The sequence below is a fragment of the Piliocolobus tephrosceles genome, chromosome 10 (assembly GCF_002776525.5).
Source record: "Piliocolobus tephrosceles isolate RC106 chromosome 10, ASM277652v3, whole genome shotgun sequence".
NCBI lineage: Eukaryota > Metazoa > Chordata > Mammalia > Primates > Cercopithecidae > Piliocolobus > Piliocolobus tephrosceles.
The window spans coordinates 20,942,341-20,967,338 of NC_045443.1; the positions used below are offsets into that span (position 1 = coordinate 20,942,341).

At 34.3% G+C, this 24,998-nt stretch overlaps 1 protein-coding gene across 1 annotated transcript in view; it reads left to right on the plus strand.

Annotated features, from left to right (window-relative positions):
- Positions 1–2,423: 2,423 nt before the first annotated feature.
- SLCO1B3 (solute carrier organic anion transporter family member 1B3) overlaps positions 2,424–24,998 on the plus strand; it is a 104,992-nt gene continuing 82,417 nt past the window's right edge. The window contains exons 1-3 of the mRNA XM_023226173.1: positions 2,424–2,462; positions 5,212–5,325; positions 7,319–7,467. Coding sequence (XP_023081941.1) covers positions 7,384–7,467 — 84 coding nt within the window. The 5' untranslated portion in view covers positions 2,424–2,462; positions 5,212–5,325; positions 7,319–7,383. The remainder of the gene's footprint in view (positions 2,463–5,211; positions 5,326–7,318; positions 7,468–24,998) is intronic.

Sequence of the window (24,998 nt, forward strand, 5' to 3'; positions counted from 1 at the left end):
TGAGCCTGAAGTCTCCTTCTTGGGATGTGCACCCAGTACCCATCTGAGAGTCTGAGACTAAACACTATTAGGAAAAATTGCTGGGGACATGTCTCAGAGACTTGACTTTTACTCTTTTAGTATGAATTAACTGTTTTAAAAATTGACAATATGCAAACTCCACACAATGACTCTATTTAGGTATCGAATCTATAATGTGCGAGGTACTAGGTGAGGCAGTTTACAGAGAGCAAATCCTTATCACAACTATAGCCTTCCCACTTAATGGATGAAAGCATTGATGCTTAGAATGGTGAAACAACCTACTGAAGTTTATACTGCTGTCAAGTAGCAGAGACATTGGTATCAAAGTTTATCAAACTTCAAAGCCCATAATATTTCATCAGAACTGTGATGATTATTGCAACAACAAACATAAGCAGATGGTTTTAAGCGAATTTGGAGTTCTATTGATCCCTGGCTGTTAGCATAATATTTATCTTGAGAAAAGTGTTGCAATGTCTTTCCTCTGATCACTCTTATTTTTTCCACAAGTCCCACAAAAAGGGAAGTCTAATTACTTATGTAGGAAGGAGAAAGGGCACAGAGAATGCTCTTTGACTTCTGAAAACATTCCAGAATTTTACCACTGATAGCTTTAGTTTAGGAGTTAGAAAATTTCTCAGTTAATTTGTACTATTTTATCTCCATTCTATGCATATATTTGTCCCAAATGAAATTGATGTGTCTTAAATGAAATGGATGTGTGATGAGAAAACCATTAGCATGAGAACACCCAAACTGTCTGTCTACTCTGAATAAAAGAAAAGCCATAAAATTGATAATAAATGTTTAGTATCTCTGCTATAAGGGTTCTCAAAAGCTGACAGTATGTAAAAATTATTCTAAGTGCTTATTTAAAAACATAATCTCCGAACTCCTGAGTCAGAATCTCTTGGGTGTGGGGCTGGATGGCACTTTTGACAAAGGCTCCCCAGTAGATTCTGACTCCACAGAGGGGTGTTCAGGAGCCTACTTCTAATTTTCCCTGCCCCAGGTCTACATTTCAGTGTTCCCCACATTTTCTAATCCTTCTCTCCCTCCACACTCTGGTTCCTTTCATTGTTCTAATACTTCCATGAATTAACTAGGTGTATAACTAATCTAGGCCGGGTGCGGGGCACTCATGCCTGTAATCCCAGCCCTTTGGGAGGCTGAGTCAAGTGGATCACGAGGTCAGGAGATTGAGACCATCTTGGCTAACATGGTGAAACCCTATCTCTACTAAAAATACAAAAAAATTACCCGGGCTTGCTGGTGGGTGCCTGTAGTCCTAGCTACTCGGGAGGCTGAGGCAGGAGAATTGCATGAACCCGGGAAGCAGAGCTTGCAGTGAGCTGAGATCGTGCCACTGTACTCCAGTCTGGGCGACAGAGTGAGACTCTGTCTCAAAAAAAAAAAAAAAAAAAAAAAAAAAAAAACAAACAAAAAAAACCCTAATCTATCAAATAACTGTAATATAGAATTAAATACATATTGCTGCAGCTGTATCAACAACTGTCCTGTCAGTGATAAGGGGTAACAATGTTTTCATACATACGTTCTCTCTTTGCTATATACATACACATATACACATACATACATATATACATACACTCATGCATGTGTGTGTATACATGTGAGAGAAGAGTCTGTTTATTATTTATATTATTATAGTACACTTCTAAAACACAGCCATATGCCTGAGATACAGTAGGAAGTCAAATATGTTTGAGTTACTGAATTAATTTGACTTCATCTTTACTCAAGAAAAGTTTCAACTGAGTCAAGGTCTTCCATTTTCTAAAAACCAAGTCAATAGAAGGAGACCATTCTTCCTTTAAGCTCTGATGTAAGGAATATATCATACAAACTAGTCTTGATTTTTGTCATTTAGAAGAATAGTCTTGTAATTAATTGGCAATTTAGTATTCCATGTGAGATATCCAGTGTCCATGTATGTCATATTAGATCCATACACATGTAACAAGCAGAGAGGGTATGTTTTATTTTCTGAATACTAATGTAACCTGTAGGGACATTTTTAAAAATCACCTTGACTTATTTTCTATTTGGAACAGCTTTAAATACTTTGGATAATGTGTTGTATTTGTATTTCTAAACAAAAAATCTTATGCAACCAACTTAATTGAATAAGAAATAAGTCATTCCCAGAAATAATTTATTTTCTAATGTTAACATAAAATAATGTGTACATTCTGAGAAATTATTGATATAATCTTTAAAAGATAGGCTTCTGTGTTGAACTCCTAGAATTAGCTAGGTATTTTTTTTCTATTTGTCTAGGACATTGACCTAATAAGATGGTTAATCATCATTGGACTCATAAAAACAAACAAACAAAAAGCCAACCTTTTAAAGTGAGACTTTAACATCAGAAAAAGGATGGACTTGTTGCAGTTGCTGTAGCATTCAAAGTTCAGGTAAGAATGGTCGAGGTTGTCTAATTAAAACATTCCTTTTGTGTAAGAAATTTTAACAAATTTCAGTGAAAATGTTTTGGTAGTTATGATAAATATTACAAATTTTATGCTCCGAATCTTCTTCACATTTAGTGTTCTGAGCCCTAAAAGCCTAGTAATTATCCCTTCTAGAAATAGAAGAGCCTCAGATTTATGTACTCAAAGATAAATTAGAATAAATTGTACCTTTATAGAGTGAAAAATAAAGATTGAAGTCCTATTTCTATTGCTTTCTAAACAAATGAAACATGAAGTCTGAACGGATGGACTTCTAGTTACTCTCTTAAAATACACTGTAAGACAATTATTTGCATAAACTGTGTAGAATTACTATACCAGGCTCCCTATTTCTTTGACTTCACTTTGAGTAAGTCGGAGTGGTTGGGTGGAGGGTGGAAAATGTGTTTCAAAGTCAATCACGTCACTTTCCTCCATTCAACTCAAGTTTGATTTAGGGTGAGGGGAAAGAGATATTCTAGATAACTTTTTTATCTCTGTTCAAATAAGATAAAAAAAATCTTCTGAACACAGCTCTTGGAAAGAGTCAACAGCTCAGTAAATATTGGTCCCCTTCACCCATTCAGGAAGGTGGCTTCCCTGATAAGACAATTGTTTTTATTGTGAAAGTAAGGTGGGGATGCAGAAAGTGTCTCCTCTGAACAATATAAGAAGTTCAGAAATGCTGTTTTCCCCTTTATCCACCTCAGTTCCATAGATACATGCTAGAAACTGGGTCACTTGACCTGCACTGGTTTTCTATAATTCCTTAAATATGAAAAGCTTAACAGAAATAAGCAGAGGCTGGTAAGATTCTGCCGTCTCTTTCAGCCCAATCAAGCTATGAAGAACTGACCTGTTCTGTTCAGGGAAGAGTTGTAATGCTATATCCAAATGCCTGTGGCTCTGTCTTATAAACATAATGGGTCCTCAAAATTTATTTATGTCAATAATTTGGAATTCAGAAATATGTTCAGAGCAAAATATATTAAATGCTTCTAAATAAGGCTTAAAATGCTACAGTGAAGTAAAAAGTGTGGTATTTATTCAAGACTGAATTGATATTCCGGTTTCCTAGGTACTTTGTACTTACTTGATACTTTTTTTCCTTTTTTTGAGAAGGAGTTTTGCTCTTGTTGCCCAGGCTGGAGTGCAATGGCGCAATCTTGGCTCACGACAACCTAGTCCTTGTGGGTTGAAGTGATTCTCCTGCCTCAGCCTCCAGAGTAGCTGGGATTACAGGCATGTGCGTGTATTCTACCACACCCAGCTAACTTTGTATTTTTAGTAGAAACGGGGTTTTCTCCATGTTGGTCAGGCTGGTCTCGAACTTCCAACATCGGGTGATCTGCCTGCCTCGGCCTCCCAAAGTGCTGGGATTACAGGCGTGAGCCACTGCGCTCGGCCTACTTGATACAATTTAACCTTTCTGAGAGATAAGGAACCAAGTGCCCACATTTCCTATTTTTCTGGCTAAGTATTTTATCTGAACATAAAAGAGAGAGGTGTGTAATGGTTGTCTTGGAAAGTAGGGGAAATAACAGAAAAAAGTAATGATTATTCAGGTATGTTCTCCAGTGGTACAGAAGGATGAGAGAGGTGATTTCAACTGGAAGTAAATAGGGAAACGTTAAAGTGGTGTGATTTGGAGCTGCATTACAGCCAAGAGATAGGGAAGGACATTCCAGGAATGGAAGACATATACATAAAGATAGAGAGCTTTCTTCTTGGGACAGTGGTTCCATAAGTCTGCAAGTGCTTATGGTTGTATTGGGAATGGGACTGAAAACAAGGATTGATTTAGGTTGTGAAGACTCTCAAATAGGAAGTGTAAGTTTTATTTTTGTTGTAAGAGGGATCTTTGAATGATTCCAAGAATGGACATGATATGCATAGGAAAGAAAGCAAACTGGAAGACAGGACAACTAGAAGTTAATCAATTGAAAGAAACAAGGCTTGAGTGGTGAGATAATAGTCTTCAAGTCATCAAGAATATCTGTTTAGTATAAAGAAAAAGAAAAGTCTAAAGCTGAAGGAAGACTATCTATCTTGCAAGTCATTCAGAAAGATTTGCAATTATAGAATTAATTGGTAAAAAGTATCTTCCAACTTTTAAATTATGAAGAAAGAAAACAGAAAGAGATATTCATGGAAAAAGTGGTGTAAATTTATTAAGAGGCTGCTTATTACCTTGAAACCACCAAACTATTCATTTTTTCCTCACCTCACCTACAAAACACATACAGAAAGTAGAATAATTGAACTTCTCTTAGCGATACATAGGTATGGGTTTCTGCATTCATGAGTATATTTATATACAGTCACATATACATAAGTGATATTATATTTAGATATTTATTATTTCCATATTCATGCATTATTCACTAAATATGCATGATATATATTATGGTTTTTATACATTTATAATAGAGAATCAATAAACCCTTGAGTAAATTAATACATAAAATATGCAGTAGATCTTCATTATTCACAGATTCTGTATTAGAAAATTTGTCTAAACACTAAAATTTATTTGTGACACCAAAATTAATACTGCTGGGCTTTTGTGATCATTGGCATGCATGAGCAGAGTGGCGAAAAATTTGATTTGCTCTGTTTTGGTTGAGGTGGAACAAAGTGAAGCTCTTGCTGCCTGTCTCAGCTCCCATACTATAAACTTCACAGTGTATTTATCACCACATTGTTTCCATAGTTGTGCTTTGTGATACTGAGTTTACTGTTTTACATTGGCATCAAGCATAGCCCTGAAGTGTTGTCCCATGTTCCTTCCTCCAAGAGTGCCTGACAGAGGAGGTACATATGTTATGTAAGTTTCCTTCAGGCATGAACTACAGTGCTATTGGCCACTAATTCAATGTTAATGAATCAACAGTATATACTAAAGTGTCTTTAAACAAAAACATACATAAGACATTATGTATTAAGTTATGTATTGAAGGCATAGTCTTCAATACAAAGGCACAGTCACCTAAACCTGTATCTCTTCTAGGAATGACAGATTAATATTTGCAAATTCAGTGTTCCCAGCAACTTTATGGAACAAAATTATTGCAGAAAGTGACAATCAATTGTACATATAACCTATAACCTATATCATACGTATTGTATAATCAGTATACCATTACAAATCGGACACTTAGATATCTTAGATATTTACATACTTAGATATTCACATATCTAAGGTATCTATATAAGCAGCTACATAGCGTATATCCACGTATATGTGCTATATACATAACATATACCCGTATCTATGTTATGTATCTGCTTATATACTTTATATACATAAATATGTGTTATGCACATATATTGAACAACAATACATCTCTAAACCTCTATAAATAATCCACTGTTCTATATAAAAGAATCAACTGACATAAAAAGTTGACTCATTTTACTGATTTTTAAAATAGGGGCTTAATAACTCTCAAACTTGTGATTTCTCTTATGCCTTCACTTCAAAACTTCACTTGTAGGAATGTATCCTGCAGATATGACCACACACAAATAAAATGACATATGACATATTAAGAACATTTTCTAATATGAAATAATTAGATATAACCTAATAGTTATCAATATGGAACTAGTTACATATATTATGAAGAATAGAATATCCTGCTACCATAAGCAAAATGAGGAGGACTTTTATTAATATAAAGTATATACAGAAGATAAAAAGGCAGAGTGCAATGGTACTGGTATGCTTACATTTATATTAAAAGGGAAAATATTATGTATTTAATTTAAAATGCATATCAGGGCCGGGCACGGTGACTCTCGCCTGTAATCCCAGCACTTTGGGAGGCCAAGAGGGGCGGCTCATGAGGTCAGGAGATCGAGACCATCCTGGTTAACATAGTGAAACCCTGTCTCTACTAAGAGTACAAAAAAATTAGCCAGGCGTGGTGGCAGGCACCTGCGCCTGTGGTCCCAGCTGCTTGGAAGGCTGAGGCAGGAGAATGGCATGAACCCAGGAGGCAGAGCTTGCAGTGAGCCGAGATCATGCCACTGTGCTCCAGCCTGGGCGACAGAGTGAGACTCCGTCTCAAAAAAAAAAAAAAAAGTATCAGATTTCTGGATAAGGGGACAAAGATTATAGGAAGACTCTTCGCTTTTTTTTTTTTGGATTTTCAACTACATGCATGTATTTTCTCTTGAAAAATAAATGGATAAACCCCAAATATGGTAAGATCATGATGATGGTAAGGTCAAGCATGGCCAAAGTCTCTCTGAGAGATACTTGGAATACATTTTGCTCTTTTAAACAAATCCAAACTTTTCTGCTTTTTGAGCCTGGTTCTGTAGGTATCTCCTCTATGAAACTGACTGAGGCTATCCTAATTATTATTATTTACATTATTTTTCAACCCATTTTGAGTATCCACTATGTGCAAGACACCATCAGTCACTTTATAAACTTATAAGGATAACATAAACATAAATGTGCTTTCATAAATCTTGTAATCTGGGTATGTAGAAAATATAAAAATTTTAATTTCTATAATTTAAAATTTTTGTTCATACAATCTGGTGTGTGGTTTTATGTTATTTACTTGTTTCAAATCAAATTTCTCTCTATAAAAATTATTTTTCTAAGTAAATTATAATCTCTTTAGGCTCAGAGTTTATGTCTGTCTTTCCTCTGTGTCCGGCATTGCCCTAATCCTATGGTCAGGAAATAGCAGGCCCTGAATGAATATTAGAGAATGGTTGATTGATATTGAGCTTGTGGCTTTCCTATTTTTAAATTGTATATTGTTAAAGTAAAATAAATTATACTTTTTCTTTTTTAACAGGTGATCATTTCAAACCAAGCATCAGCAACAATTAAAAACATTCACATGGTATCTGTAGTTTAATCATGGACCCACATCAACATTTGAATAAAACAGCAGAGTCAGAATCTTCAGAGAAAAAGAAAACAAGACGCTGCAATGGATTCAAGGTAGAGTGGGTTTTATATTTTCAAACTAAAATAAGTTAATGGAAAATGTTTATGTATAGAAAGACCACTAATTGTCAAAAAGAACATTATATCTCATATTACAATTTTTCCACTGAAGCATACATTAAAATATTAACAAAATAATCCCTATATTGATTTAAATCAGTTTTTAATCTGATTGAGGTATTTGCTAGAGTTTTTTGATGTATAAAAGTTTATTTACTTTTTAAATTTTTAATTTCTGTGGGTATGTAGTAGGTATATACGTTTATGGGGTACATGAGATGCTTTGGTACAGGCATGCAATGTGAAATAAGCGAATAAGGAAGAATGCAGCATCCATTCCCTCAAGCCTTTATTCATTGAATTGCACATCATTCAATTATACTCTTTAAGTTATTTTAAAAGGTACAGTTAAGTAATTGACTATAGTCACCCTTTGTGCTATCAAATGGTAGGCCTTATTCGTTGTTTGTAACTACTTTTTGTACCCATGAATCATCCCCATCCCCCCACCCCCACACCTACACCACCCTTTCCAGCCTCTGGTAACCATCTTTCTACTCACTGTGTCCATTAATTCAATTGTTGTGATGTTTAGATCCCACAAATAAGTGAGAATATGCAATGTTTGTCTTTTTGTGCCTGGCTTATTTCAGTTAACATAATGCTCTCCAGTTCAATTCATTTTGTTGCAAATGACTGGATTTCGTTCTTTCTATAGCTGAGTAGTACTCCATTGTGTATATGTCTCACTTTTTTTATGCATTCATCTGTCGATGGACACTTACATTGCTTCCAAATCTTGGCTATTGTAAACAGTGCTGCAACAAACATGGAACTACAGATAATCTTAGGTAAACTGATTCCCTTTATTTCGGGTATATACCCAGGAGTGGGATTGCTTTATCACATAGTAGCTCAATTTTTAGTTTCTTGAGGAACCTCCAAACTGTTCTTCATAGTGGTCCTACTAATTTACATTGCCACCAACAGTGTATAAGGAATTCCCTTTACTCCACAACCTCACCAGCATTTGTTATTGCCTGTCTTTGGTATATAAGCCATTTTAACTGGGGGTGAGATAGTATTTCATTGTAGTATTTATTTGCATTTATGTGATCATCAGTGATGTTGAGCACTTCTTCCTTTGCCTGTGTGTTATTCGTATGTCTTCTTTTGAGAAATGTATATTGAAATGTTTTGCCTACCTTTTGATCAGATTATTAGATTTTGTCTTGCAGAGTTGTTTGAGCTACTTAGATACTCTGGTGATTAATTCCTTGACAAATGGGTAGTTTACAAATATTTTCTCCTACTCTGTGGGTTTTCTCTTCACTTTGTTTATTATATCCTTTTCTATGCAGAAACTTTTTAACTAGATGTGATCCCGTTTGTTAATTTTTCTTTAGTTGCCTGTGTTTCTGGGGTAAGAAATTTGCTAAAGAAATTTTTGCCCAGACCAATGTCGTGGAGAGTTTCCCCAATATTTTCTTGAGGTAGTTTTATGGGTTGAGGTCTTTAGATTTAAATCTTTAATTCATTTTGATTCATTTTGTATATGGCTAGAAATAGGGGTCTAGTTTCATCCTAGCACCATTTATTGAAGAGATTGTCTTTTCCCCAGTGAATGTTCCTGGCACCTTTGTCAAAAATGAGTTCACTGTAGGTATGTGGATTTGTTTCTGGGTTCTCTATTCTGCTCCATTGGTCTATGTATCTGTTTATATGCCAGTACCATGCTGTTTTGGTTACTATAACTATGTTGTGTGTGTGTGTGTGTGTGTGTGTGTGTGTGTGTGTGTGTGTGTATATATATATTTTTTTTTTTGGGAGATGGAATCTCATTCTGTTGCCCAGACTGGAGTGCAGTGGCACAATCTTGGCTCACTGCAGGCTCCACCTGCTGGGTTCATGCCATTCTCCTGCAGCAGCCTCCCGAGTAGCTGGGACTACAGGTGCCTACCACCATGCCCAGCTAATTTTTTTATTTTTATTTTTAGTAGAGATGGGGTTTCACTGTGTTAGCCAGGATGGTCTTGATCTCCTGACCTTGTGATCTGCCTGCCTTGGCCTCTCAAAGTGCTGGGATTACTGGCGTGAGCCACTGCACCCAGCCACCCTGTAGTATAATTTGAAGTCAGGTAATGTGATTCCTGCAGTTTTGTTCTTTTTGCTTAGGATGCCTCTGGCTATTCTGTGTCTCTTATGGTTCCATATAAATTTTAGGATTGATTTTTCTATTTCTGTGAAGAATGTCATTGGTATTTTGATAGGGATTGCATTGAATTCATAGATGGCTTTGGGTATTATGAACATTTGAAGAACATTCATCTTCCAAACCATGAACATGGTGTATTTTTACATTTTTAGATGTCTTCATCAATTTCTTTCAAGAGTGTTTTATAGTTTTCATTATAGAGATTTTTCACTTCTTTGGTTAAATTAATACCTAGACATTTAATTTTATGTGTGGCTATTGTAAATGAGATTGCTTTTTTATTTTTTTGTCACATTGTTCACTATTGGCATGTAGAAATGCTACTGAGTTTTGTATGTTGATTTTATATCCTGCAACTTTACTGAATTTGTTTATCAGTTCTAATAATTTTGTGGAGTCTTCAGTATTTTCCAAATATAGGATCATATAATCTACAAACAAGAGTAATTTGACTCTTCTTTTCCAATTTGGATGCCCTTTTCTTCTTTCTCTTGTCTGATTGCTCTAGCTAGGTGTTGAAAGTAAAGCTCGCAGTCACAAAGAAAACGAGCACTTAAAGGATTTCTCAGCAAGGCAAATTTACTTCTGCAGAAGGGTGCTGCTTGCAGGTTTGGTCACCAGGAGAGCACACTGAACAAAGGAGTGAAGGGGTTTTAGTTTCTTATGTAGTTTGTCCCTGCTACTGTGTCCTGCCTCCACTGGCCGAAGTTGGACTGCACAATCTAAGTTGAACCCAACTGGCTAACTTGAAAGGTATAGGAATATGGTTACACTGGCAGGAAGGGCAGTTTTGGAGGGAAGAGTTGTGGCGATGGGAGAGGTAATTTACTGAGTGGGTAACAGATGTGTGCTCTGCAGATAAGGACTGGCAGGAAAGTTGTTTACTGAAACCAAGACAGGGAGGCACAAAGGATAAGGAAATTAGTTTGGCCTTGGAAGTAGGGAACAAAGAACAAAGAGCTGAACAAGCCAAAGCTTTGAAGAGGAATTTCTTTTGTATCCGACACTAGGACTATGTTAACTATGTTAAATAACATAGTGTTATTTATAATAAGTAGTGTTAACTATATTATTTTAGTAGTTAACACTACTATGTTAAATAACAGTGGTGACAGTGGGCATTATTGTTGTGTTCCAGATCTTAGAAGGAAAGCAAAGAGTTTATTAATGTGGAACATTTAGAAATATTTTGGTATCTTCCCTTTGGTTCTTGATAGATCAAGAGACGCTTATAAATATAATTAAAATGAAAAAAGATATGCAATAAATAACATCTAAAAATCTTCTTAGAATTGACTTATAATTCTAGAAGATTAATGTCTTGTGAATCACTTTACAATCTTGATCTATTTAAATATTCTTTTGTTAAAGAATAGCATTGTTATGAATTCTGATAACCTATGTAATGGAGGCTGATGGAAAAGAGATCTGTAATAGTCAAAAGACCTAGTCCAAAAATCTAGTTGATGACTTGGGAAGACCATTTAATTTTTCATTTGCAAATTGGTAAAGGTAATAATTCTGCCTTTTGCTTTTGTCACAAAATTATGAGGCATTAAATTATATTGGCATTTTCATAAACAGGGAAAAAGTACTGCTAAGCACAGTGCTAAATGAAGAAACCAAGACTCGGTAGAGTTATTTGACTGCAGTCACCTCTGTTTTGAATTGAAAACCCTGGAATCCATGTCAAATCCTGTTAATCCCCACAGAGAAGTCTTTGAAGAAATCAAGAAACTAATCATAGTCACCTTTTAGTGATATATATATATATATAATATACAATATATATTATATATACATGAAATATAAAATATATATTATATATATATGTATACACACATATATATAAATTTACTCACAGTTGTAGTCCTATCCAGTTGGATAGGGCCACAGAGATTGGGTTGTAAACCAAAAAATACTTCATATAGGTCTCAATCAATTTGGAAGTTTACCTTATCCAGGTGAAGGATGCACTCAGGAGACAGGCCTGGGCCTTTCTCCAAAGGTGATTTTGAGGGCTTAAATACTTAAAGGGGAAAAGCAGGCTGGAGGAGAAAATGGGAATGTATGGTCACATTACTGAATACACGTGTCGCAAGAGAAAAACTAGCAGGTAAGGGAATGGTCAATTATGTATTTGTCTTGTGCTCAGTAAATTGACACTTTACACAAGATAACGTGAACATAGACTAGCTACCTGTGGAAAGATTTAACCTTTTATCTGTAGCTATCTGCTTAAGGAAAGGCATCTTTTTGTAGAACTCAGCTTTAAGCTTAATTTTGTTTCTTTTGTCGTAGTGAATTGGGGTCTTACGTTTTTATTTTCCTTTCACACCCCTGCCTTTTTCCTTTTAAAATCTTTTGAAGAAATCATTGTAGAAGAAAGTTACTCCCTGGTCTTCCATTTTGTCTGATCTCCCATGGCTATGATGGTTTATTCCTAGACCAGTAGGTCCCATATTATTAGGAATGCTCATTGTGAAATCTTATGTCCTGCAAAGAAAAAAAATAGGAGGAGGAAGAGAGACAAACACATAGTAAAAAGAACAATCCTGGAAAACTGATGTAGGCCATATTACTCTGAAGTATTGTCAGTAGGCAGGTATGAAAATGGTTTATGTGTATAAATAGATTTCTGTTATTTTCTTCTGAAGTTTAAGTTGCCTAGTTTGCGTTTCCCTGGCTTAAGAAAATCACAGTTTAATATTTAGTAATTTCAAATTGGAAAATAGAGGGAAAAGGAAAATGAAAGGAAAGGAGAAAAGAAAGAAAAAATTGAAAACATTATTTGGAGACTTGTAGCCAGGAAAAATTTTAGAATTTAGTCTAAATTGTAGAAAATAATAAAAGCTGATAAACCTTAGGCAAGACTAGAATCAAACAACAGGTACTATAGTTTATAAAAGCATAATTTTTCTCTCAATTCCCCAGTTTTATTAAACAGAAAATCATAGTAGGACCAATTTATTGGTAAAATAAATTTTAGTACTTTTATACTTGGTTTAATTATTTGTGTAAAGTGCAACAAGAATAATCATTTGCCATATAGGGGCTCTCTCTCTTTTTGTGAATTGACTTTGCTGGAACTTTCTGCACAACAAATGTAAGATTAGACCTTTATAAATGCCTGAAGCCTAGACAAGGATTTATCTGTGCCTGCAGATACATATGTGAATTGGGTGAATTCTTCTCTTTCTGAGGTCTCAAGAAAACTTGGAGTTCCTGCACCAGTCAAAAAGTGACATTCTTTGCTTATCCCTGTAAGGATACAGGGATACTGTATACAAGGATATATGTATACTGTATACAAGGATACTTGACCCTGTAAAGGATAAGATATGGGGCTAGTTTTTCCAAGGGGCTTTTATTGGCTCTATAGGTCAGCCTCCTTTTCTCAAGGCCATTGGAAAATGTCATTCCAGTCAAGGCCTTGGTAAAATAACTAGTGTCTCCAATTATGTCCTGTGATAAAAGAAAATGTATTCTTATTAAACTTATGCAAATAATTATACTGCCCAAATTAAGAATACTTTCAAAATAGTTTTCAAATTTTGGAGAAATTAGGCTGAGAGAAAGGAATTATATTTTAAATTTTACTCATAAGAACAAATTTTACTAAAATTACTGAAATCACTTTATTAAATTGTTAAAGCTGTAAATAGCTTAAAAGGAAAGTTTTCCTGACTCTGAAAAATAAAAACAATCAGCAAATGTTTTAAACAAAATCTTATACAAGATTATTTCAATCTTCTATTAGTTTGGTCCATGCAGTTAACTCCATGTTCTGCTCAATATTGGATCACCAAGACTTATGAATACATGAACTCTCCATGGGAGGCCTAGAATTTTTCCTATCTATTCCAGTGATGCTATATCTAAATTTATCAAAAACTTATTTTTTAGGAGTACTCTTCAGAGTTCTATAGCTGATTATAAACTGTCCTATAAAAGGATTAAAGTATAACAACAATTGTGGATGACAAAAAATCTTAGAACAGCCATGGTTAAAGACACCATTGACAAGTAAATTTGGTTTCTTCTGTGGCATACAGCAATTTTACATAATAATCATAATTACTACTGACAACATCTACTAAGACATATTAGAATCACAGGAATTGCATATATTTTTAGAACACATACTTATAACACATTCACATAAATATAATATAATCCAAAGAAGGTTAAATATCATTGTTTATTTGACAATGCTTCCTACATGACTTTACTATACCAAATAAGTCAAATATGTCTCTTTTGGACTTCAGGAGACCTATTATTAATAAATATATGAAGTCAAAGTACTAATTTTGCAATTTGATTTTGGAAAGTCTGTCAAATGTCAGAAGTTTAAAATATTTAATATGACAATATAGGATCATAAGTTATTTTAAAATAAATCATTCATTTAGTCAAAGTCATAACTCAAATTTTTTTTAAAAAAAGGCAAAAATCTTTATTTTTTGAGAGACGAGACTTAATTTCCCAAACAATGAGCCCTAAGTAAGACTGCATAAGGCCAATTAAATCTGTCTCTCAAATCTTATAAACAAATCTGTTAAATTTTAATCATTTTGACCATAAGATATAATTTCCATAAACCTTTAAATAACCTCTTAATGTTTTTTTAATTAAAAAAAATGGGTTAATGCTATAAGAACCTTGTTTATCTAACATGGGGCCCTGATGCTGGTCTTTCATCAGTGTACCTGTAATATTAACGTTTAATTTATACAGAAACTCTGAACTAAGTTTATCTCTCAAAATCAGCCCTTGTAATTTCACAGATGCACGTCTTCTGTGACAGTCCCTGGGCCTAGAGGGGTTCAGCAGTTTTGATTTCTGGCCCTGTGTCTCATGAATGCAGTTTATTTTGATTATCATCTTTTCCTGGGCCTGAAGATGAGGGTTTAACTGGTGTTAGGGTTTAAGACTTACCAGGACTTGGTGTGCTTTTTAGACCCAGAAGTAAAAGCCCTTTAATTTAACAGAATAGTCTGGGCATGGTGGCTTATGCTTGTAATCCAAGTACTTTGGGAGACCAAGGTAGGCCGATCACTTGAGGTCTGGACTTCAAGACCAGCCTGGCCAACATGGTGAAAGTCTATTAAATATAACCATGGTGAAACTCTTTTAAATATACAAAAATTAGCCAGGCGTGGTAGCATGCACCTTTAATCCCAGCTGCTGAGAAAGCTGAAACAAGAGAATTGCTTGAGATTTGGGAGGCAGAGGCTGCAGTGAGTTGAGATTGTGGCACTGCACTCCAGCCTGGGTGGCAGAGCAAGACTGTCAAGAAAGAAAGAAAGAGAGAAAGAGAGACAGAGAGAGAGAGAGAGAGACAGAGAGAGAGAGGAGAAAAAGAAAGAAAGAAAGAAAGAAAGAAAGAAAGAAAGAAAGAAAGAAAGAAAGAAAGAGAACACTCAACAGAATTAGGACTTTAAAAGCAATACAGAAAGTAAAATGGATGTAATAACCTTAATTTTTAAAATTTGTGAATCTCAATTTTTCTAAACAAATCAAAACTTAAGAAGAATAACATAGAAATTATTTTGACAAAATGTAAAATCTGTTAGACCAGTTAACAAAAAGAATAAAAAAGATCTTCTACATTATGTTTGCCTTTCCCTATAAGGAGTACATTTAGATAACATGCAATCAAAACTAATATAAACCATACTTGAATTAGGTAGATATAGAAAGAGCGTGTTCCGGGTGATAAATGAAAATTCTTGGTTTCATAGAACAATTTAAAGCCAAGAGCACAGAGTGTTATATTAGAAGAAAACATTTTATTTAGACCTTTAAGGTAAAACATTTTTTTAATGTCAGTTCACAATAGCAGAAACCGAGGGAAAAAAATTACAGAAGCTGTTGACAAAATTGAAGGAGAAAATTATCATCTCAGTCCTTCTCAAAGGGAAGAGAAAGCTGAAAACAGTGGGACACAATAAAAGTTGAACTTTTGGGTTAAAAAATTAAAATCTCTCATCATTTTATTAAGTGTGAATCAATACCTTAAGGAAATGCTGTTCTAACCAATTCTTTAGTGAATTAATGTTTTTTTTAATATGAAGTCTCAATCTCTGGAATGACTATTATAAATAATTTCCCTTTAATTATAGCATACTTGATGGCATTTTTTTTTTTTACTCATAAATCCTCTTTTTACAAACCTTATTACAATTTCTACAAATCATTTATGACATGCTTGGACTTTCTGTGTTGTCCTAAAGGTACCTCTTTCTTAAATAACCAGTCATTTTAGAAAAAAGAAAAAATCACACAAGATTCTTTCTCATATAAAATTATTTTCCCTTCAACTTTTCTTACCAAAAATACCTCTTTATACCTAAAACTTTCTGTATATCTCTCTTATATACTAGTTTATTTCACTTTGTTTCATAAATTTAGCCTCAAATTAGACACAAGTTATTTTCCTTTAAATAAGAACACATTTTTTAGAAAAAATATCTCTCTATATTTTTTTGAATTGGAAATAACCCAGATATTTAATGTAACATAACTTTTATAACTTTAGATTATAAATGATCATTATTTAAAGTTATTTCTCTGTTAATCATTTTTATAGCTTGTGATTTCAGATGTTTACCTAAGAACTTTAAGGTTAAATAACTTTTTTCTTATTGTTATTTTGCCAATAACTCAAAAGTTAGCTGTTTTATTAAACCAACAATTTTCAATGCATTATTTTTACAAAAATTATATAAAGATAATCATGTTTTGGACTGTAAGCTTTATAACCCGCATGCCAAATTTGGACACATTATAATATTTAGCAGGGATAAATATTAAACTGCTTGATCAAGAAATGTAAACGATAATGTGAATCAACAATTCTAAAGACATTTCTAATTTTATTTTACCAACAATTAAAACACGCTTATTTATTAAGGATTTTCTTAAGCCACATGACCTTGAAAAAGCACTTGGGTTCTTCTATTTTCTGTTTTTCTGATAACGTATTTGATTTAAGGGCTTTTGTAAATCCAATTAATTAGAGCTCCTTTATATATTTTTGGTAGTGAAACACACATGACACATAAATACATAGACTTTTTAGTCATGAAGATAAAAGTATATCTTAAAGATTCATATTTTAGATATTTTAGACTTCCAATTCAGATATTTCAGACTTCCAATTTCTTTTTCCTTTTTTTTTTTCTTTTTGAGATGGAGTCTCACTCTGTTGCCCAGACTGGAGTGCAGTGGCACGATCTCAGTTCACTGCAATCTCCACCTCCTGAGTTCAAGTGATTCTTCTGCCTCAGCCTCCTGAGTAGCAGGCACACGCTACCACGTGCAGCTAATTTTTGTATTTTTAGTAGATACAGGGTTTCACAATATTGGCCAGGCTGCTCTTGAACTCCTGACCTCATGATCTGCCTGCCTTGGCCTCCCAAAGTGCTGGAATTACAGGCATGAGCCACCTTGCACAGCCTCCAATTTCTTATAACCTGTTTAACTAGATAGCCCTAAATTTGCATACTAAAGGCACAATTCTTAGATGAAAATCAGATAGCAGAATTTACATCTCAAGGTACAGAGAGAGAGAGTCTGGCATGCTAGAGGGAGATTAAAAATGGATGCCAAGTCAAACATGAAATTGCAGAAATCTACCTTACGATTGTATAGGAGACCAATTTTATTAGATAGGAAGTTTTAAATTTAGTCTCTGTCTTTTAATTGGATATGTGAGCTCTCTGTACAAAGCCCCGCTGAATCCTAGGTCTCCAAAAGGAGAGCGATTCATGAGACTAGGACATGTAATGCTTTTACAGTGCACTTGGCTACAAAGACATTTTTCTACGTGTCTAAACCACACCCTTTTGTATCTTAAACGCCCATGAACAGCACCTGTTGTAATAACTATTTTAGTAAAAAATAAATAAATAAATAGGTAACACAATATAAAAACAAGCATTAAAAACTGAGAAACTTGTCTGATTACACTCTTGGGGTTCCATAAGGAAAAACAGAGATTTCTCCCCAAAAAGGAGTTTGGGAGGAAACCTGTATTTTCTTAAGGAATCCCAAGCTGTTAGAAATGATTTTAGGTCCCTCACACAGTGGAGGGTGGCAAAAAGAAGGAAAGACACATCGAAGTAAATGAAGAAAACAGAATTCAGTCAACTGAGAAGAAAAAAGAACTTTTTCTCAAAAAACAAGATCCTAGGAGAGAAAGAAAGCATAAAGGCACACACACATACACATTCACACACGCATCTTGGATATTAGCTCTTAATTAAGCTAATTTTTAACCATGGAACTAAATACATCCTTTTAAATTTCATTACCATATTTTAGCTGTGACAAACTGCTGATATTTCAAAAGTAACACAAATATCAACCCTGAAAAGATTGGATTTAGGAACCAAACCCAGGCTGTCATGGTGAAAAATGGGCAGAATCTTAGTTACTGAACTACAGCATGGGGTAACCACCATTGCTCTTTCATCTTGGCTTGGCTAGGAATAAATGGCTTTGTTATGTACATAAAAGCCCCTCAGGTAATCAATACGTTTTTCTGTTTGCTGGTTGTTTTTTAATTTTTTCTTTCCTTTGACAGAGGCAGGAATTCAATCAACTCAGTAGCTTTTTTCCCCATAATTTGAAACTTTTCTTTGGTTTTGACCATGTTGGGTAGAGTTGGTCAAACCTAATGGAAAAAAAGACTGAAACAACAAAAACAAACAAATAAAAATCAGTTAAGCCAAATAAACAAACAATTGTACAATTTATGGGATCACTGAGTGCTCTAATGGTAGGGAGAAATTAAGGCAAGCTAGTTGCTAATATTAACTTTTAGTAATTAAGGAGAATTTCCAAGACAAAAACTGCAATTCAGCTACTGCCTAGGAATGGGGCCCAGGCTGAACACTGCTCTCTACCATCCTAGAAGCGGGGAAACACTCAAACTCACTTTCCCTGTGGGAAGTGGGCTGAAACTTCAGAAAGGAGTTGCTGGTCTCCTTCATCATCATGGAGCAGGAAAACTCCCCTTCTTTGTTTGAAGCAAGTGAAACTCCAGAAAAGGTGTTGCACAACAAAATAAATCTTAGATCTTAACCAAATTTTGAGAGATCAGGCACTCTCTCTGTAGTGGGAGCCCCCTGACATTGGCAAAATGTGCAATTGGTTTTGTTACAGGAAAGGGGTCCCAATCCAGACCACAAGAGAGGGTTCTTGGATCTTGCTCAAGAAAAGAATTCAGGGCAAGTCCACAGTGAAAAGTGAAAGCAAGTTTATTAAGAAAGTAAAGGAATGAAAGAATGGCTACTCCATAGACAGAGCAGCCAGGGTTGCTGGTTGCCCATTTTTATGGTTATTTCTTGATTATATGCTAAACAAGGGGTGGATTATTCATGGCTCCCCTTTGTAGACCATATAGGGTAACTTGCTGATGTTGCCATGGCATTTACAAACTGTCATGGCGTTGGTGTGTAGCAGTGAGGACAACCAGAAGTCACTCTGTCGCCATTTTGGTTTTGGTAGGTTTTGGCCAGCTCCTTTACTTAAACCTGTTTTATCAACAAGGTCTTTATGACCTATATTTTGTGCTGACCTTCTGTCTCCTCCTGTGACTTAGAATGCCTTAATTGTCGGGGACTGCAGCCCAATAGGTGTCAGCCTCATTTTACCCAGCCCCTATTCAAGATGGAGTTGCTCTTGTTCACATGCCTCTGACAATGTGAGCAATGAAGATAACTCAAGCTTGTACCTGGCACCCAGAGGAAGCTTGTCAAAGGTTAGGTCCATCTCTACTAAGAGACCTTCCCTTGGTCACCAATTTACAAATTTTGTAAATCAAAAGGTATGAGACACAGGTCTTAATCAATGTAGAAGTTTATTTTGCAAAGGTTAAGGATGCACTAGGGAGACAAGTCTGTGCCTTTCTCAAAAGGTGATTTTGAGGGCTTCAATATTTAAAGGGGAAAAATAGGTTGAAGAGGGGAAAGAGAGAGGTGAGGGTGTGATCACAATTCTGAACCCACAGATTGACAGAGAAAAAGGAGCAGGTAGGTAAATAGTCAACTGTGTATACATCTTGCACTTAGTAAACTGACACTTTAACCAAGATAAAGTGAACATAGAGTCCTGGAGATATTTAACCTTTTACCTGTAGCTGTCTGCTTAGGAACAAAAGAAAAAACTGCTTGTTGGTGACTCAGCTTAATTTTGTTTCTTTTGGCATAGTGAATTGGAGTTCCAAGTATTTATTTCCTTTCACAGCATTCACTTGCAATAATGTTACACAAGGTTCCTTTTAACTTTGTCCAGGGAACACAGAGTTTATCTGTTTTCTGAGATATCTGGTAAAGTCTATTGTGATGAAATATTTGACTAATATTTCAGCAGAATGGCAATCATAAGGAAAAAGTATTGGCTAATGGAAGTGAATTACCTTCTGTTGTCTAAGAGTAATATAGTGGGCTACATTATTTTTACTTTAAATATTGAGTGTTACAGTGATTTCACTTTCATGTGCATAGCAAAAGGACAACAAACTGGTGGAAGAAATAAGAAGAAATAAGATTTCCAGAATAATCCCTTAAAGCATATTTGGAATAAAGCTAGGAGTTAGGAAGATAGCAGTGTATATAAGGCACATACCTTCATATGATGAAACCCCGTCTCTACTACAAATATAAAAATTATCCGGGCGTGGTGGCATGCACCTGTAGTTCCAGCTACTTAGGAGGCTGAGGCAGAAGATTCACTTGAACCCGGAAGGCAGAGGTTGCAGTGAGCTGAGATTGCAACACTGCACTCCAGGCCGCGTGACAGAGTGAGACGCTGTATCAATTAAAAAAAAAAAAAAAAAAAAAAAAAAAAAAAAAAACAGTGCTAGGAAAAAATATTTGAATAAGATTAACGTCATGATTTCAAAAACATTGCTAAATTGATTAATCATAGCTACAAATGATGTTTAAAGGGATCTTTTCACTAAGTTAAATTGTTAACATTGAAAGAATATTAACCTCAACAATCACATTACAGCAATTTTGTAAAGACTTCTGTGTCTGCACTCGAATTTAGTAGCATTTCTATGCCTACTTTGTATTCATGAGGAACAACAACGTAAGGGGATAAAATTTTTAAATAATCAGTATCTTAATTTTTCAGTAAAAATAATTACCCAAAATCTTATAAATTTTGAAATCTTGTGAATTAGGAGTATCCACACATATAGACAGAGATAATGAAAACAATGGTAAAAATAGATCTAATTCAGTGACATAAAAAGAGAAGGTGAGAGAAACAATAGTAGTGGCTAACATTTGTTGGGCACTTACTATATATGAGATATTGCTCTAGTGTTTTGTTTGTGTTAGTAGATTTTCTTCCTTACCACAGTTCCATCAACCAGATGCTATTATCTCCCTTTGCAGACAAAAAACAACCTAGGTATAGAAAAGGCAAATGAATTTCGCTAGTTCGCACAGCTTGTAAAAGATGGAGATAAGGTCTGAACTCAGGCAGTCTGATTCCAAATTCCATGCTCTCAACTCTGTTTCATTTTGCTAAAGTAACTGTGGACCTTTGTACTATTAGTACCCTTAAGCGGTGATATTTAATAATATAACTTATTCCATATTATTCACCATCAAACAACCATGGGACTTGGTTTACCTGCGTGTGCACACACCAATACACATGTTGTTACTGGCTTGCATATACAGGCTCAGTGGATGGAAATGTATAAAAGCACAAGTAGATTATAAACCCATTTAAATAAAACAACATACTTTGATTCTTTTCTACCCTTTTCCCTCAGTTTTTTGTATTGAACCAACTAAGTTACATAGAATCTGACTGTGTATGCTTCTTCATTACACTTGTCTTCTCTGCTCTTCAAATTACCTGTGCCTCTATATTGTAATGAAAATCTTTTAACAACAAAAAGTAATGCATTATTATAAAAAAAAAAGTAGAGCAAAAGAAAAAGTCTCCCCTTTCTGCCTTCATTTTCACTCCCTTTGTGGAATAATCACTCCGCATATGTAACTGCCACCAAGATCCGTATCCCACAGATTTTATTCTGAGTCTCTTTTCTGCAGCCATAGTGGCCTTTTTGCTGTTCCTCAAACATGCCAAGCACACTTCTGACTTGGGGAATTTTGCACTTCCTTGATCCTCTTCTAAAACGTTCTTCTTCCAGATGTCTTGTGCTTTCATCTCATTCTGATCTCTATTTAAAGATTTCTTTACTCCTGAACACCCCATATAAAATAGCATTCCCTATCCATAACTCTTCAGCCAGTTTGATTTGTAGAGTATTTATCGCCAGCTGACACTAAGACCCCAAAACGCACTTCTGCAGAAGTGCGGGTTTGCACACATGTGTGCTTAATGGCTTAAAATAAAAAAATGTATCATCTTAGAGATCTAAAATCCAGACATCAGAAATAAGTGTCAGTGAACTAAACTCAGGGTGTTGGCAAGGCCATGTTTCTTTCTGGAAATTCTAGAGACAATACACTTTTTTGTCTTCTCCAGTTTCTAGAGGCTATCTGAATTCCTTGGCTCATGACCCTTTTCCATGTTCAAAGCTAGTGATGTCCACATCACATGGATACTGACTCTTCTGCTCCCTTTTTCACATTTAAAGGAGCTTTGTGATTACATTGGATTCACTAGTCCAGGTCAAGTCAATCTTTTTATTTTAAGGTCATCTGTTTAGCAACCTTAATTCTATGTGCAATTTTAATATCTCCTTGCCATGTTACCTAACATATTTACAAGTTCTGGAGATTAGGACCTGGATGTCTGTAAGGGTCATTACTCTACCTAAGGTTATATTATGTATAACATGACATATATATATATTCTCCATGAATATGACGAATACATATGTATAGTTTATATATGTTTACTATATATACACACATAGTTTGATATATAAATATATATACACACATATACATATACACATATATGCATATGCTTACTGTGTATGTGTATACATATATAGTTTATGTATGTATATACAAGTTTATATATGTATACACATGTATGTTTACTATATATGAATATATACATTTATTGAATATATACACTATATATAGTATATAAAATAGAGTATGCAAACTATTACATAAACACAAACCATGCGTATGCATATATATACACACACTTTGTGGTATAGAGAGATAAATGCTAAATGAATTACATATATGTAATACATATTACATAAATAAATTACATCTGTAAATATATGTAATATATATGTAATTTATAATATAGAAACATATATATATATCTATACCATGAAGTGTGTATATATACATGCACACACACGGTTTGTGTTTATGTAATAGTTTGCATACTCTATTTTATATACTATATATAGTGTATATATTCACTAAATGTATATATTCGTATAGATAGTAAACATACATGTGTACACATATACATATGTACACATACATATGTACTTATATATGGGCTATATATGTATATACATACATAGTAAACATATGTGTATATGTGTGCATATGTATATATGTATTATATTTACATATGCATTTATATATTTGTGTATATAAAATATATAAATACATAAAATATACACATATAAATGCATATACAAATACATTACATATACACATGTGTATTCACATATCAAACTATATGTATGTATACACAGTAAACTATACATATATACATATACATATAAACTATATATGTATTCTTCATATACATGGAGAATATGTATGTAATGCTATATATAATATAACCTTAGGTAGAGTAATAGGTTATGTATAACCTTATATATAATATAACCTTAGGTTGAGTATGTATTTTATATATATATTATATATAACCTTATATATAGATATGTTATATATAACATAACCTTTGGTAGAGTAATAGGTTATATATATTATATATAATGATTATATATCATAATATATATTACGATATATAATACGTATTTATTGTATATTATATGTAATATATATGTAATTTATTTATCATCTATCTCTCTTTACCACAAATTAAGCTCCATGAAAACATAGGTGTTTGAGTCACTGTTCTCTCTGGCAAACATCAGTGCTCAGTGTGTGTAAGCTGAATGACTGATTTTAGGTTTCACCCTCCTCCTACCCTCCACCCTCAAGTAGGCCTCAGCATCTATTGTTCACTTCTTTGTGTCCATGTGTACTGTTGGGACTTTTTTGTGTCCAAATATATCATCAATTTTTGTAATTCTCCCTCATGTACCTGAGAAAAACGCATATTCTTTGAATTGTTGGATGTAGAGGTTTTTTTTGTTTTTTTTTTTTGAGATTGAGTCTCACTCTGTCACCCAGGCTGGAGTGCAGCAGCACAGTCTCAGCTCACTGCAACCTCTGCCACTCAGGTTCAAGCAAATCTCTTGCCTCAGCCTCCTGAATAGCTGGGACTACAGGTACATGCCACCACGCCTGGCTAATTTTTGTATTTTTAGTAGTGACAGGGTTTCACCATATTGGTCAGGCTGGTCTTGAACTCCTGACTTCGTGATCCACCTGCATCGGCCTCAAAAACTGCTAGGATTACAGGCATGAGCCACCGTGCCCAGTCAAATGTAGAATTTTATATGTGAGGTCAGTCTTGTTGATTGTGTTATTCAGATCTTCTGTGTCCTTGCTAATACTTTGACTACTTGACCTATCATAATTGAGAAACAAAGATATGTTGAAATTTCCTCTAGTCACAATAATTCTATTGACTTTTGTTTATATATTTTATATCTATAAAATCCATTATTTTATAATCATTTTATCTTTTAGGTTGATACACTTATATCAATATGTAGAGACCTCTATCCATAATGATGTTTGTCTAAGTCTTTTTGGGCTATTATTTATACAGCTACAAGATTTTCTTTTAATTGCTTCTTATTCTTCTACCATCATCAACACTTCCTCGTGAATTAGGAATACCTGTTATAAAGAGCACATATTTAGTTTTTTCAAAAAATATCCAAACTGAAAAATCTCTATCTTTAAACTAGCAATTTTATCCACTTACATTTATTGTATTTTAGATAGTCAGACTTGTTTCTACCATCTTAGAATATTATGCCAATTTGCTCCCTTCCCTGTTGCCTTTTAATGTTTTCTTCTACTTTTTGAATTGATATATTTATCTCTTTTATAACAAGGCAAACACTGTAGCATATTGCTATGGTCTGAATATTTGTACCATCTCTGATCCAAAGGTAGAGACTTTGAGAAGTGATTAGGTCATGAAAGCAGATCCCTCACGACTGAGCTTAGTGTTTTTATAGAAAAGA